Here is a 13,836-nt window from a genome sequence, read left to right as displayed (position 1 = left end):
TGCGGTGAAAGGTGCCCGATTCCTTAGTAAGTAGTCCCAGGGCATAGGATAAATCAATTGATGGAATCAAAAGAAGTAAACCTGTTTATTATTTCAATAAATAAAAATAGTTAGCTATTTATATTCAAAATAAGCGAAAGAGTACTATGCGAATTAAGTTGCTTTAGGCATAGATCATTGAAAGTAAGTGTTGATAGACTATCTTCAAGCTAGAACTCAAGTATAAAAGTAAAATATGGCGAAGTCTTTGCTGACACAAATACCTCAACTCATGTGAAAATAGAAAAAGAGCTAACATAATCCAATGAATTCGTAAAAATCGCTATGTCTTATCATTGAGCCAGCAATCATAATAGAGACACGTCCTATCGGGTAGTATTTAGTGATGGATGTAGTGACATCCTTTCACCCCTTGAAGCTCGCCCAGGTTCATAAGCCGGCGTGATGACATCAGCGGAAATTGAAGTACCCGAATAGTTGGATCTCCTTGAATACCGAGTCTCACCTCTTTCCTGCGCAGTAAAGGATGGAATTCCAGACTCAACATTTCCTTCGCTCAGTTGTTGGATGTTTTGTGCAGTTTCCGTCAAAATTGGCCGCTCTGGAGCAAGACTTGATATATCTTCCATATAAGCATCGTCTTCAAGACTAGATGTGGGTGTGTATAGTCTTGGATGAAGGGGCTCGGTGATATCTAGGCAGCCCAGGACCTGGCCCTGTTTAGTTATCGGCACATCTTCGGTGGCCCGTGACCACGTGCCCCAACCGATGCCTTCATGCGCAAGCCGGTGCAGCTGAAGGCTTTCATTTGTAACCCACTCAAGATACTTATACTGACTATACTTTCCTCTACGGTGGAAACAGGAGAGAATGGGCTCGATCGAATATGAGATGATGATAAGTAATATCCCGCTGAGAAACAAAACGTATAGACCGAAGACGCTGAAAGATGTATACGCAGTGTTTCGGATTTTCTGCCATTTTGTTTAGTGCTTTTTATCCGAATTATCAGAGATATTTCACGTACTTGGTTTGAACAGACTGTAGAGTCTTGAGGAGGGGTGACATAGGGGTAAAGTCGTGCATCAGATGGGCCGACAACGTTCTCAATAAAGTTGCTTTGCTGAACAGCCAAGGACGTGGCCCACCAGTGGGTTACATCTTGTTGCCACTGGTTTGCAGGTATAGGGCCCTGATTGCCAGCGATTAAATTGCGCTGAGAAGTCAGTGCGTGGGCCCCAAGGGTGTTGATCACTTCACTTATAGAAGTGCCCGAAGTCTGATCGATAACCCAGACGAGATTTCCAAGAGCTGCATCTGATGGGCTCATATCAAACGCAGCCGAAAATGAGTCGACTAGACTAGCTAGCGGCCCACACTGTTTTCCTTTGGGAAGCGCCTCGTAGCAGAATTGATGTTGCTCTACACAGCTCAGAGGAGACGCTGCCTCGTCAAATATAAATGGCTGGTGAGTAGAATTGGAGGCTGGTGAATAAATCGCTGCTGTTGGCTTAATGGCCCTATACCAGGTGTCCATCGATTTTTCGGTAAACTGAACGCCGTTCCCAGAAAGATAGAAAATATAAGCATCACCATCAGGCCGACGAAGCTTAGATGACGGAACGTACTCGGAGCCATCAATCGCCGACCTGTTCTCCACACGGCATCCGAACGAACTATCCACAATCAGTTCAGACTTGGAAGAGTAAGACTTATAGAAGTAAAATTTACATACTCGATCTGATAGTTCGCAGTGGGTATAGGATACAACCCTCCCAGAGCGTTGCGGAACTTATACTGATCTTCAAGGTCCTCGATCATGTAGAGACCGTCTGAAAGTGAGTTGTTAGAGCGCTCAGGGCCAACAATGAAAAATCCATGATGATAGCGAGTGTAGTTCCCAGAGGGTGATTGGAAAGTAGTTGTATAGCCTTTTGTCACTAAGGGAGCGCAGTGTAATGTTTTCCTGAACAAAATCCTATCTTTCAAAGGCGTGTTCAAACCGAAGTGATCATGAGAATTAACATAACCAGTGTCCAGAAATAAATTCGACGCGTTTCCCCGGCACACGCCCTCTTGGAATGGACAGGTCGCATTGAATTGAGCAAGGGTCGGAATGCGATCCTTAATGAACCCTGAGCAGCCAAGTGTTCCCGAGCTATTAGCATAACATTGTGTAGCATAATTCGCTGCATTGGTGACTAAGTTCGCGATTAGTGGCGGAACTATAACGTTATATTCTGTAGCATCCGTAATCAGCGAGGTATCTAAGAACCCGCACCGTCCAGGTTGAAGCAAGACCTCGTCACCTGCAGATGAAGACAAGTATGGCAAAACGTAGGTCACGACAGTGAAGCTTGCAAGACATAGTAGAGCAAGAGACACTAGTCCTGTGGTCTTCCCAACCTTTCTTATTGAGGAACCCTTAGGCCCCCAGCCGAGCTGTACTAAACTCCATAATGTTGACTGTGGTGAGGATGAGTTGCGAAGAATGACTTGTCGTTGATGATATAAGGCGTCTTGAGGTTTGTTGCTTGAAAAGACTTGATGACAGGACACGCAAATGATTCTCCAGGCGCGCGATGCCACGATAGTGACGAAGAATGCAGCAAATGCAATTATGAGATTGCCGTCTCGTTGGGTAACAGTTAAAGTCGCGCCGAATATAGGGCCACGGGACCAGTTAGTCCACTGTCCCACGTAGACCGGTTGCTGGCTTGACGTGAGAACACCTTTCCACGCATCCATAGTTCTACTTCAACAAAAATTACACGATGTTGGACTGAGGAAAGATATGATAGATTGCATAGCCTATGGTTCCCGGTCCGGGACGTGGGTAGCTACTTATCTAACTACAGTAACCAATGAACCCAAAAGTTCTATATGGAGTTTCATTCTTGTTACAGATGTTGTACTAGTAACAGAAGACATGGAAGACAGAGCGAACATTAGATGAATTAATGTTGTCGTAAGAGGTCGTATGGAAGCAAGTCCGAACATCGGGAGCCGCCTGTACTACCACGCTGCATGAAGAAGTGAGGATGGGAATTCATGGCGTGGCCCCCAACTACACCCGTTGATCAATCACCCAAGCCACAGCGAACCACTACGCGGCTTTCCGTCGGTATCTAATAACCGGTTTTCTGTATAATGATCCCTAGCTTTGTCTGTGACAAGATGACATCGGTTTGAAACCTCTGCTAAGCGATGAACGTAGATGTAGAATATCTGATTACCCAATGAGCGGCTAGAAGCAGGTATTGAGTGCTATCAGTCCAGACGTTGAATAGCCACATTATATGCAACATCCCGGAGCAACTCGGCTGGTATAATCCCATAGAGAGTGTAGGTGGCGATATCTTCCTAATTCACATACACTGTACATCGCTTCGTCTTTCTATTGCTGTAAGATTGATTGATCATAGAAAGCGGTGTTGCTCTTTAGAACTGAAAAGCGCGTAAGTGGATCGATTACCACATTAAGCTCCAAGTACCTAGACAAGGTCTTGTCGCAAGTCATTTTCAGCTGAAAGGGGGGGGGGGGGGGGCACTTAGATCATCGAGCTGCAGGTCAAGAGACGCCGAAACCCCTGATCGAAGCTGATGTAAGACTGCGACTCCTCAACCGGCCCGCATTATCTTAATAGCCCTTAATCTCACAAGCAGCTGAGAAGAGTGGCCGGACCCATGAACATTCTGAAGTAAATTTCTGCATGGGTTCATACATTCGGGCCAATTGCATGCTATGCAGCTTCGAACGTTTTGTCGTTAAGTGGATGAATAAAATGGGCTGAAGACAAATATTAACCACAAGCTGTAGAATAGAATAGAAACTACGAGTAGTAATACCAGAGATAGTCTCACATCTTTCCGCCTCGAATGGTTATTGCAGAATTTTGAAAGAGCGGATGAAGCAGATATTTCATATAAAGTATAGGGCAGCTTTTGAGGAAACACATCTGCAGCTAAAATGGACGTTTGCGATGAGATTCCAGTTGATTATGAATTAAATCTATTTAGGCTATCTATCACTTCATGCCAGAGTCTCTAATAAGACCTGAGCCGTTTATTATGAATTTTTTTTGTTCCTTTGTATTATGACCTCTCCTCCGTCGAACTCAGCTTCTTTGACGGTAGCAACGATGTGGTGATCACGCAACCGAAAGTAATCCCACCAGCGAGGTACAAGACAGTATTTATATTACCTCCAACTCCCGAGTTACCGTCCGTCGAAGTTGCGTATAGTTTCTGCGCGATCAGCGGGCTAACGATGCCGAATAAGCGTCCCCAAAAACTAGCAATTCCACAAGCACCACCTCGTACAGACGCTGGGAAGGCCTCTGGCGTCCATCCGTACAAGACAGCGTTGAACATGCTTTGGAAGAAGTACTCAAGCGTGAAAAGACCCAGGTTCTTGGGCACAGTGTCGACCACAGCAAAGAGGAAGATTGAAGCTCCCATAAGTCCCGAGGCCAGAACCATGGTCCATTTGCGTCCGATAGAGGGGATGCGGTACATCAAAGCTCCAAGAATGACCCCTAGTATACCTGGGGCATATGTGTAGATGTACGAAGCATACGTGAATTGTAGAGATTTAGAGGCCGAGCCGTTCTTGAGCGCGAGGATCTGAGGAAGATAAGTGCCTGTGCATTGTTAGTGAATGGTTTGAGATACATTTGGAATAAACACATGTACCTGCAACCGTAAAACCCCAGAAATCGAATATATAAGTCAACCACACTAATATTGTGAGTCTCGCCATCTGCCACCCACTGAACAGTACTGAGTATTTGTTTATTGCGGCAAAGACTTGTTCTTTTCGGGTCAATACCAATTGTTTCGTCTTACCGCTACTATTAGTTGACGCTGAGCCTATTGAGTCGTCTTCTCCAGTCAATCTTTCGAAGTCCTCCAGTGTTAGGTTGCATGAACGTCCATTCTTCTTGGCTATATGTTGAACGACTTCGATGGCTTCTGCGTCACGGTCTTGGTATATCAGAAACTTTGGGGACTCCTTCAGCCGGAAGATGACGGCACGTAGGAAGAATACAAATAGAGTAATAGCACCGAGAGTGTATAAGAAGTAGCGCCACCCCATGTTTGATTCACGCGAACAACATGCTACGCCTGGCTCGAGGTCTTCCTGGAAGCATGACGGCAGTGCACCGGGCTCGGAGAAGTTGGGCGAGCATGACTTTGTTGGGATGAAGCCAAATGCTATGGCACTGCATATCACAACGCCCACGGGCTGAAAGAGAGAAAGGACAGCGAGGAGGAAGTGCTTATTCTAGAATGGGATCAGCGCTGCAGTTTACAACATCCATCTGAGTTTGTTGATGTAACTTACCTGAGGAATGAACTCCAACATGATAGTGGTGTCGATAGGAATGTTTCCGCCCACACCGAACCCGACGAAAGCCGTCAATACCAGAAATGTCGTGTAATTATCTGAGGCGCCGAGACCTAGTCCAAACGCAGATGAAATCAATACGGTGAGGTTGAAAGCCCATCTTCTTCCTATTCGACAGTCGATTAGCATAAGGAGAAAAAAAAAAAAGGCACCTTTAAAGTCACGAACCGATGATATCCGCCAGAACGCCCCAAAAGAAAGCACCAGCTGTGAGCCCAGCGCTGAAGCTAGAGGAGATATTTCCCGTCTGACCGCTCCCAAAACCGAATTCTTGCTGCAACGGACTCAGTGCGAGCCCGAATGCTTGTGCCCAGAGGAGATCGATTAGGTAACCAAATCCGCAGAGTCCCCAGACAAGCCATTGGTAATAACCCATGCCTATGGCGTCGATCTCACGGTTGATGAGGACGCATTTCTTCTCGTACAGCGTGAGGTTGGAAAGGTCGCTGGTATTAACATCAGGAATAGCGACAGATTCGTCAGAAATACCATGATCCATTGACCCTGACGCGGCCCCTTCTTCGGGCGAACTGAATTTTCCCATCTTGAAGACGCATGCAAGCTCGTATAGTTGTCTTCTTCCCCTTCAGCGGATACCGGAATTCAGAGAATTTATCTAGATATCGAGTGATGCGAGCACATCCCGATGCAGGGGTTTTTTTTTTAAGGGAGTAGGACGAATTATATTCGGCCGCCGTTTGTAATGTATTCTGCGCAGTCATGCTCAAAAGCCACTTCCGACGGTATTATGGCGGCGCCCGGGTGTAAGTCATAGTCGTCACGACTTGACCAAGCGCCGCCGTAGGAGCTCACATAACTCATCGGAACTTAGTATGAGCGGCCTAACTAGGTTGAGACGTGATGGCTAATCACTAGGTGAGCTTTGCGGAATTCTAGGTGATTTGAACGCAAGTCAACGACGTCATGACTTTTGGTATTTGCAGTGTCTCGAATTGGGTTTTACTACGGCTATGGCGATGAGAGTAGTCAGATCTGACAGACTAGAGCTCCAACGATCGATCCAAACATCTGCTTTGACGACATTAACCGATCACTAGGTCTGTTAGGTCGTTTTCTAGGTGATGGCATTTTCCCCGCGAGAGACTGGGTTTAAGATGAGATAGATTAGTTCGGCGTGGATCCTGTATTCCGGCCCACACACAGAAGGGGAATTTCAAAGTCGATGCCAAATATAATGCATTTCTTACATGGTAAATGATTTGCGCTAGTGCGATGACCATATGACCTTCCCGACACGAGCTCAGATAGACTTCACTTTAGGTGGGCACTTCACTGGGATATTAGCGATCATTGACAATCTATTTAATTATAAACGACGAGAGTATGGCAGCTTGTTACGAGAGATCAAAGTCTTCTGTTCGCAGTAGTGCACCTAACGAGTCTCCTCATGACTTTTATCTAGAAGCAATACCGAGTGAGAGGACAGAGTGAAGATGCTAAGCTAGCACGCTGAGCGGACCCCAGATGGTACCGGCGTGTAGCCTGGTGCCACATAGTCTGGCGATGGTGAACCTTCTTCCTGTCCAGCAGACCAATCCCGTGATCGAAATCGAGCGATTGGTCAGCTTCCCGAAGCTCTATGGATCGATGTTGTATCACAAACCGGAACATACTGCCCATATCGAAAGCAAATACTAGTAGTCGAAGTGCCTAATGGAGAGCAGACTTCGTCAAGTGTAACGGCCTGGCGCTGTAGCCCAATGTCATGAGGTTGGAAACATTCACGTTTCTATTCCACCGTCCCTCTTCTCTCCGCCACGACCTCGTGGTCTCGAGCCTAGAGATCAATTGCAGTTTGTATGATGTCGCCAGCAGTAGCATCGTCGCGTAGACCTGCATCGAGCAGCAACAGGTCTCGGAACTCATTGTCCAGATAGCTAAGAGACTCCCGAATGATGTGCTCTACGAGCTCCTCAAATGTCGGGTTAGGGTTCATAGGGGCGACGTTGGTGGGATTTTCAGGGCGATGGTCGATCGCCGTTTGCACTAAAATATTTATAGTCAGCTACATAGTCTAGTGCTTGTCGACCATTCAGGGTCTTGGAGACTTTTAGAATAGAGTTCGGCTCGAAAGGAGCTCTACATTAGTTTGTGATTTCACTGGGAATAGTGTGAGGAACTACCTACGGATATCTCCTGCTGTTGCGCCATCTCGGAGGGCGGCTCTCACGAGCAAATCTTCTTTCGTCGCCGTGCTGAATGCCCGGATCCTCACTTGGAGGATTGCCGTTCTGCGGATGACCCCGTCGTGGTCGTTGCGTCGTGCAGCCATCGTTAGATATCACCAGATGAAACCGGGAATTCTGGGCTGGTATCCTTGTGTTGTTGGTGTATGATAATGCACCCAGTGCTGTTAATTATTCTGTTCAGTTCTTGAAAACTCATCTGGTCAGTACCTGGGCTTTACGTACAATAACACTACTTATGTTCCACTTCCTAGGAGCGCAAGTACTTTGTAGTTATCTTCTTAGAGGCCCAGCTATAGCTGCTTATATTAGCCAAACCAAACCTTCATATATCTCTGTATTCACTACATTTTCGGGAATGACTTACTGAGTTTGTGGCTCATTGGATGGTAAGAAGGGGGCTGGAGGTAAATGATGCCAAGTTTGTGAATTGTTGATAATCAGTTTCATTCAGTAAACTGTTTTCTGAGTTATAGACAAGAGGAAGGGAGTAGAAGTGAAAAGAAACGTCGTAGCCCCTTTAAGGAAGAACTTTTATGCAGCAAGCAAACAGCTGCTGGGAAAACGTTCAAACCATGGCGCAGTACTGTGAGGGAGCTGACCACAAACGTGGCCGGTTGTCCATGGTAAAAGCTGGCATGTTTGTGAGAAAATATGATATGGACCTAGAACGTAGGACGAGGAATAGGTACCTTGGTTCAAATATTATATCGCCTGGTGAACAGCAAATGCTTACAAAGGAGTAGTCATTTAGTATCTAAATACATGCCAAGTACTCTCATTGTTAGATTGAGAATTGTTTCTTATCTACTATTATAATAAGGGCTGTTGACAGCTCCTGGAACTGAGGTTACTCACAATTAATAATCTGCTGGGGCTGAAATGGTTCTTGACAACCAGATTCATTGTTGGTCCTGGTGGCTCAATCAGATAATACTATGTATACAACGGATACCGATTTTGCAATTCTTCGTAGCCCGACACTATTTCATGACATTGATGAGGTCCATAGTTACTATTCAAATTACCACCTCCTTTCTCTCTATACGTTCAACTAACAGCGTCGTCCAAGAAAACAAGAGATGCACCAATGGAGAGTGTCTACAGATCTAGGGGTAATCAGAGCATGACAGACAAGAGAAAATCATTCAAAATAGCTTGAAATAATTGTGCGGTTTTGATTTGTTTATAGTAGATAGGGCGACTAGGACCACAACCCCATCTAGGATTTCTTGTCTCTTGTTTATCTTCCTTTCAATATTCCATTCGCTTTCCCATATATCATGCAGTCATAAACACATAGCCCATACAGAATAATGAGTGGGAACTAGCCCAGCTCTCAAACTGATACGATCAATTTCTGACACGGGTACGTGGAAGCGTTCCATGTACCCAACCACATTGTACCAGCCTGGCCACATCTATGGCAACGGTTCGTATGTGTTGTGGGCCTTTCGGTTTGAGAACAAGAAGTAGATGAGCATTCCAATGACCGGGAACAAGAAAACGATGAGGCACCAAAGTAGTTTGTCGCTCGTAGGACGATTGGACTTCAATACCTCAACTACTCTCATGGTTAGCATAGGCAGGATAGAATCCGAGAATGTGGGAAAGTAGACGCACCAAAGACAATGAGATCCAACACTAGGATAATGAAGCCGGCAATTCCACCTCCGGCTCCATACTGCCACGGGGTCTTGCTGGTAGCAGTGATGGCTTCGTCAGCAAGAGGGGCGGCGAGAGCCCAGCTAGCCAGACAGAGCTGGAGGAGAAGGTAGGATACGTTGTGAAGCATTGTTTTGTTTATTTAGTCGTTTTGTAGCTGGTGAAAGACTGAATCAATGGACTGGATTGGTCTTGTGTTCAACAGATGAAAATAGAGAGATTGAAGAGAAGTGGTGAAAGCTAAGAAATAATTCTGTTGCCTGATGAAGGAATGGTAAGCAAGCAATGATAGGCGGATTCTAGGCGTCCTGGCTCAACCTCTCATCTTGGAGATAATGTGATGAGGTGATGTCATTGACTGATGTCGCGTGGTTCCAGAGGTACCCAGGTACAGGTACAGGTACATTCCCATGTTACGCTGTGACCCCCACTTCCCCTCACTAACGGCAAGCCCAGTCCAATGGTAAGCCCCTGTTCTCAAACAAAGACGAAACTGGAGAGACAGTATACTGTACTTACTACGTAGTTATTTACACCTGTCTTCAACTTACTATAAGCTCAAATACGCGGTATCTGTGCTGTTGTGATTGTGTACCTCGCCCTGCCTCTGAACTATTAAAATCCAATGAGCCATTTGCATTCTTGCCAGTGTAGCGTATTTGATTAGGGACCCGACATGGTGACGATAGTAGATAGTGGGAATGCGAGGGGAGGCTGCATGATCTAGACCCAAGTTTCATTCTATCCATAACACGTCGCGTCACAACGCGAGTTTTATAGTTGCTTCTCCTCCATTATTAGACTGAGGATATAGGCTCCAAGAGTTACCTATCAGATTCACTCACCCTTGACTATACATTGACCAAAATATCATGGCCACCGCCGTCGAGACGCATCCAGGTGATAAGCATGAAATACCTGAATATGAAGCACACGAGTCGTCTACGTCATTGAAAGAGCGAATAAAGAAACACTACGAGATTGCTTCTGACTACTACTATTCTCTCTGGTACGGAACCCTTCGTGATAAATGTTTTCTCATTGCTCACGAGCTTCGTCGCTGATATGCTCTCTGCAGGGGCCAGCATATTCACCATGGCTATTTCAAATCGCCCACAGAAACCAAGGAGGAGGCTCAGGTTAATCTGATCAAGTATCTGCTCGGAATCTCAAGTCTCCCCCAAGGGGCCAATGTCCTCGACGTTGGGTGCGGTATCGGCGGCACCTCGCGTTACCTCGCCAAGGAACACGCGTGCAGCATAACGGGCATCACCATCAGCGGGCGCCAGGTCGAAATCGCCAAGAAACTGACCCAAGCCGAGACCTCCCCCGACAGCACCACGCGCAATCCCACAGATGAAGTTAATTCGTACTCCTCGGGGGGCAATTGCCGCTTCCTCGAGCTCGACGCCGAGAAGATGCTAGAGCACTTCTCCGCCGACGGCAAGCCCGCTGCGCGGTTCGACGCCGTCTGGATCTCCGAGGCGTTGTCGCACTTCCCTGACAAACCCCTTTTCTTCCGCTCCGCGTCCGAGCTGCTGGTTCCTGGCAAGTCCTCGCGTCTCGTGATTGCCGACTGGTTCAAGGCACCGCAGCTTTCGCCGGAGCAGGAAAAAGAGGATATCCAGCCCATTGAGGACGGGATGTTACTCCCGCCCCTCTGTACAGCCGACGACTACGTCCAGATGGCTGAGAAGGCGGGCCTGGTAGTTCGTCAAAGCCCAATTGATATTAGTAGTGATGTCGCCAAGACTTGGTAAGTAACTTTGGTAGAGGGTCACGTTGCTCTCTAATTAACCTACTTGTTACTGACTGTGAATAGGGACATTTCTTGGGGTTTGGTCTCGTCGCCGTCGCTCTGGATGTTCGCTATTTCCCAGGGACGAGACGGACTTGCGTTTCTCCAGGCTTTCCGTGCGATGAGACGGGGCTATGCGAATGGCACTTTTCGATACGCTATTATGTGCTTCGAGAAACCATAGAGATCATCTTGCCTATAGCCAGCACACTGTTTCAAATGAAAATGCTTCAAAGCTAAGATAGAAATGAGTTCTACCTGGATTATCTAAATTCACAGTGCCGAAAAGACGCTAGTGTATTTAATTGATATCAACTGTATGACGAGACTGCGCGTCTTTTAGTCATGTCTAAGTAAAATTTAGATAAGAGTATAGCGGTACACTCGAGCACGGTCATAATAGGAAGTAGATGATATAGGTCGAGAGACTAGTTGATTAAATTGAGAAAGTCTTTGATGCAGAGTATTTTTAATTGAGACGCTGTATATCTATGTGCACTCCGCGCAGCGTGACTCGGCTAAGCCATCAATCATCTCTTTAGATCTCGCATTTAATTTACCGAGCACCAGTGTTCTGCGGGCTCTGGGGGTCGAACACATCGCTCGTGATAAGCTCAGGGTATTTCACATCGCCCTGCTTCAGCGCCTCCTCCATAACCTCCATTATCACGATACTTTCAGAGAGAGGCAGGGTCGAGCTCTCCTTCTTGCCGTCCCGCAGACACCTGGCGACCTCGTCGGCCTCCCAGAACATGCCCATGCCGAAGCGACGCTCGCGGTCCACGGGGATGGGGCAGTCGACGACCTCGACCTGACCATCGCTGTCTTTCTTGATGATCTTGTATTGCGTGGGCCGGTAAGCGGGGCCCATGACCTGGATCTCGCCGAGAGTACCCTGGATCTTGATAGCGGGTCCACCACTGTTCTTGCCGTCCGTGTTTGTGGGAATGCGCAGCGATGTCAGGGCGATACCTGTGGTCTTGTGGTTGGGGAATTGGACGATGACGCTCGTTGACTCGTCGGCACCGGTCTTGTATTGGTGGACCGCGGCCAAGGTCTTGGGAGTCTCCTTCTCAGCTTCAGGCTGGAGGTGATAAAGGATTTGGAATAACCATGTTAGAGAGTAGATGCCCAGGTCCAGCAGGGCACCACCGGCAAGGTCGATGTTGACCATGCGGTTCTCATCAGGGAAAGTAATCGAACCCTCCGGACCGTCGTTGCCGATGGAGTTATCCGCTGTAGCATTTCTGTCAGTCCGAGAATTTTGACAACTATGTACCAATCGGAATTACTTACCAATAACTCTGTAAACGGTACCAATAGCCCCAGACTTGACCAGTTCCCTGATCTTAATGCTAAGAGGGAAATATCTCGTCCACACAGCCTCCATAAGGAAGACATTCTTCTCCTTGGCCGCCTGGACAAGCTTCTTGGCCTGCGACGCGGTGACGGTGAAGGCTTTCTCGCACAGGACGTTCTTGCCAGCCTGCAGGGCCAGCATGGCGTTCTGGAAGTGATGGCTGTGCGGGGTGGCGACGTAGACACAGTCCACGTCGGGGTCGTTGACGAGCTCACTGTACGAGCCGTAGAGCTTGACGCCCTCGGGGGCCAGGTTCACCTTCTCGAGGAAGCTGGCTGCGCTGTCCTTAGAGCTCGACGACGCCACGGCCACGACCTTGTGTGCGACATCGGTGACGTCACGGGTCGCGGGGTTGCAGAGGAGATCTCTGACGAACACTGCGGCGCGGGCGTGTCAGCAAGACCCGACGATAGCTTCATAATCTGTCGGTCGTGTGTGTCTGTACTCACTCTGTGCGATGAACCCCGTGGCCATAATGCCCCACCGAACAGTGTGTGGTGATTGAGCCATTGTGAGGAACTTTTCTTATAATGCGTAATGGTGCAATTCACTTTCGATTCAATTTCTCAACAATTCTCGCGTAGTACAGACAGAAAAGCTATCTTGAATTGCAGCAGAAAAGACGAGGTCGTGAAAGTCCGGATATTGCTGGCTCGGTGATATAACGCGAAGGCGGGGTAGATGCCACATTACATACCTACTTACCTTAGGAACATTTCGTACTAATTATCTCCCTTGCTCTACAGGATGACAACGAGGTCCCAATTCAGCATCCTATTATCCATCTTATTATCCATCTAGACCCTACCTAGGTACTAGCGGGACGAATTGGCCCTGGAACTAAGGGAAACATAACCTCTCGGTCTGGAGAGAGCTTACTGTTGAGAGACCAATCCGGGCTAGAGTTGTACGAATAGTCCCTCTTACTAATCACACGTCGACAGCTATTCAAAGGAAAAGGCCCGCTCGTCGGTTCTGGTAGAGCCGACGGCAGAATATGGAGAGCTTCCAAGGCTAGGTCTTACATATTTGTCTGAAGCTGTTCCCGTCTGATGTTAGCTGCATTATTTGCGATGAGGTGATGAGGGGCAGGCAATCCTCTTTGGAGGGGTCCGAGGGGCCTATGAAATTTGGCTCTATTCGGCCACACCCCTGCGGTAGCTCCGCGTGTAAAACCACGGGTGCCGTATCTTGGCAATCTGTGATTCGAGGAGGCTGTCAGGACGAGACGACTGTAGTTGTGTCGGCGGCAAGTAACGTTTCTTAATAGCTGGAGTCGAGTCGGTAGAGTTGATTGATATACATGGGATCGACAGCGCTCAATGATCTCATGTTCCATAAGATGCAGCTAGAAGATATGGGGAACGGATGTTTCCGTTTGCAACCCTCTTGAGAA

General features: G+C 47.5%; 6 protein-coding genes across 6 annotated transcripts; 1 reads left to right on the top strand and 5 right to left on the bottom strand.

Annotated features, from left to right (window-relative positions):
- Positions 1–88: 88 nt before the first annotated feature.
- F5B22DRAFT_277829 (uncharacterized protein) lies at positions 89–2,778 on the bottom strand. The gene is made up of 3 exons (XM_047970261.1): positions 1,736–2,778; positions 1,028–1,676; positions 89–974 (listed from the first exon to the last, which is right to left on the bottom strand). The coding sequence occupies exons 1-3, from the start codon at positions 2,746–2,748 to the stop codon at positions 366–368; spliced, it is 2,271 nt and encodes a 756-aa protein (XP_047829477.1). The 5' UTR covers positions 2,749–2,778; the 3' UTR covers positions 89–365.
- Positions 2,779–4,095: 1,317 nt separating this feature from the next.
- Positions 4,096–5,954, bottom strand: F5B22DRAFT_657370 (membrane transporter; the record flags this gene model as incomplete). The annotated part of the gene is made up of 5 exons (XM_047980035.1): positions 4,096–4,643; positions 4,696–5,287; positions 5,348–5,517; positions 5,579–5,856; positions 5,914–5,954. 5 exons carry the CDS (start codon positions 5,952–5,954, stop codon positions 4,096–4,098), a joined length of 1,629 nt encoding a protein of 542 aa, XP_047829476.1.
- Positions 5,955–7,208: 1,254 nt separating this feature from the next.
- On the bottom strand, positions 7,209–7,703 carry F5B22DRAFT_647999 (uncharacterized protein; the record flags this gene model as incomplete). The annotated part of the gene is made up of 2 exons (XM_047978965.1): positions 7,209–7,417; positions 7,559–7,703. The coding sequence occupies 2 exons, from the start codon at positions 7,701–7,703 to the stop codon at positions 7,209–7,211; spliced, it is 354 nt and encodes a 117-aa protein (XP_047829475.1).
- A 1,069-nt stretch (positions 7,704–8,772) lies between these two features.
- On the bottom strand, positions 8,773–9,642 carry F5B22DRAFT_612604 (uncharacterized protein). Its single transcript, XM_047975354.1, has 2 exons — positions 9,241–9,642; positions 8,773–9,181 (listed from the first exon to the last, which is right to left on the bottom strand). Exons 1-2 carry the CDS (start codon positions 9,410–9,412, stop codon positions 9,039–9,041), a joined length of 315 nt encoding a protein of 104 aa, XP_047829474.1. The 5' UTR covers positions 9,413–9,642; the 3' UTR covers positions 8,773–9,038.
- Positions 9,643–9,649: 7 nt separating this feature from the next.
- Positions 9,650–11,528, top strand: F5B22DRAFT_612603 (tocopherol O-methyltransferase). Its single transcript, XM_047975353.1, has 4 exons — positions 9,650–9,722; positions 9,802–10,291; positions 10,361–11,038; positions 11,105–11,528. Exons 2-4 carry the CDS (start codon positions 10,155–10,157, stop codon positions 11,262–11,264), a joined length of 975 nt encoding a protein of 324 aa, XP_047829473.1. The 5' UTR covers positions 9,650–9,722; positions 9,802–10,154; the 3' UTR covers positions 11,265–11,528.
- Positions 11,529–13,471, bottom strand: F5B22DRAFT_612602 (uncharacterized protein). The gene is made up of 3 exons (XM_047975352.1): positions 12,890–13,471; positions 12,377–12,817; positions 11,529–12,316 (listed from the first exon to the last, which is right to left on the bottom strand). The coding sequence occupies exons 1-3, from the start codon at positions 12,948–12,950 to the stop codon at positions 11,637–11,639; spliced, it is 1,182 nt and encodes a 393-aa protein (XP_047829472.1). The 5' UTR covers positions 12,951–13,471; the 3' UTR covers positions 11,529–11,636.
- Between the last annotated feature and the right edge of the window lie 365 nt (positions 13,472–13,836).

Source organism: Xylaria bambusicola (genome assembly GCF_022495145.1).
Source record: "Xylaria bambusicola strain CBS 139988 unplaced genomic scaffold F5B22scaffold_30, whole genome shotgun sequence".
Classification (NCBI taxonomy): domain Eukaryota; kingdom Fungi; phylum Ascomycota; class Sordariomycetes; order Xylariales; family Xylariaceae; genus Xylaria; species Xylaria bambusicola.
Note: the sequence above shows the minus strand (reverse complement) of the source record. Positions and strands in the feature narration are given on the sequence as shown.

Bases quoted from the DNA above. Each gene is read 5' to 3' on its own strand.
- F5B22DRAFT_277829 (XM_047970261.1), bottom strand. From the start codon at position 2,748: ATGGATGCGTGGAAAGGTGTTCTCACGTCAAGCCAGCAACCGGTCTAC. The intron at 1,677-1,735 runs GTATGTAAATTT...GATTGTGGATAG, and splicing joins ACTGCGAACTATCAGATCGA to TTCGTTCGGATGCCGTGTGG. The intron at 975-1,027 runs GTACGTGAAATA...ACAAAATGGCAG, and splicing joins CTACAGTCTGTTCAAACCAA to AAAATCCGAAACACTGCGTA.
- F5B22DRAFT_612604 (XM_047975354.1), bottom strand. From the start codon at position 9,412: ATGCTTCACAACGTATCCTACCTTCTCCTCCAGCTCTGTCTGGCTAGC. The intron at 9,182-9,240 runs GTGCGTCTACTT...CCATGAGAGTAG, and splicing joins GTTGGATCTCATTGTCTTTG to TTGAGGTATTGAAGTCCAAT.
- F5B22DRAFT_612603 (XM_047975353.1), top strand. From the start codon at position 10,155: ATGGCCACCGCCGTCGAGACGCATCCAGGTGATAAGCATGAAATACCT. The intron at 10,292-10,360 runs GTACGGAACCCT...TGCTCTCTGCAG, and splicing joins GACTACTACTATTCTCTCTG to GGGCCAGCATATTCACCATG. The intron at 11,039-11,104 runs GTAAGTAACTTT...GACTGTGAATAG, and splicing joins AGTGATGTCGCCAAGACTTG to GGACATTTCTTGGGGTTTGG.
- F5B22DRAFT_612602 (XM_047975352.1), bottom strand. From the start codon at position 12,950: ATGGCTCAATCACCACACACTGTTCGGTGGGGCATTATGGCCACGGGG. The intron at 12,818-12,889 runs GTGAGTACAGAC...CCCGCGCCGCAG, and splicing joins CACGGGGTTCATCGCACAGA to TGTTCGTCAGAGATCTCCTC. The intron at 12,317-12,376 runs GTAAGTAATTCC...GAAATGCTACAG, and splicing joins TACCGTTTACAGAGTTATTG to CGGATAACTCCATCGGCAAC.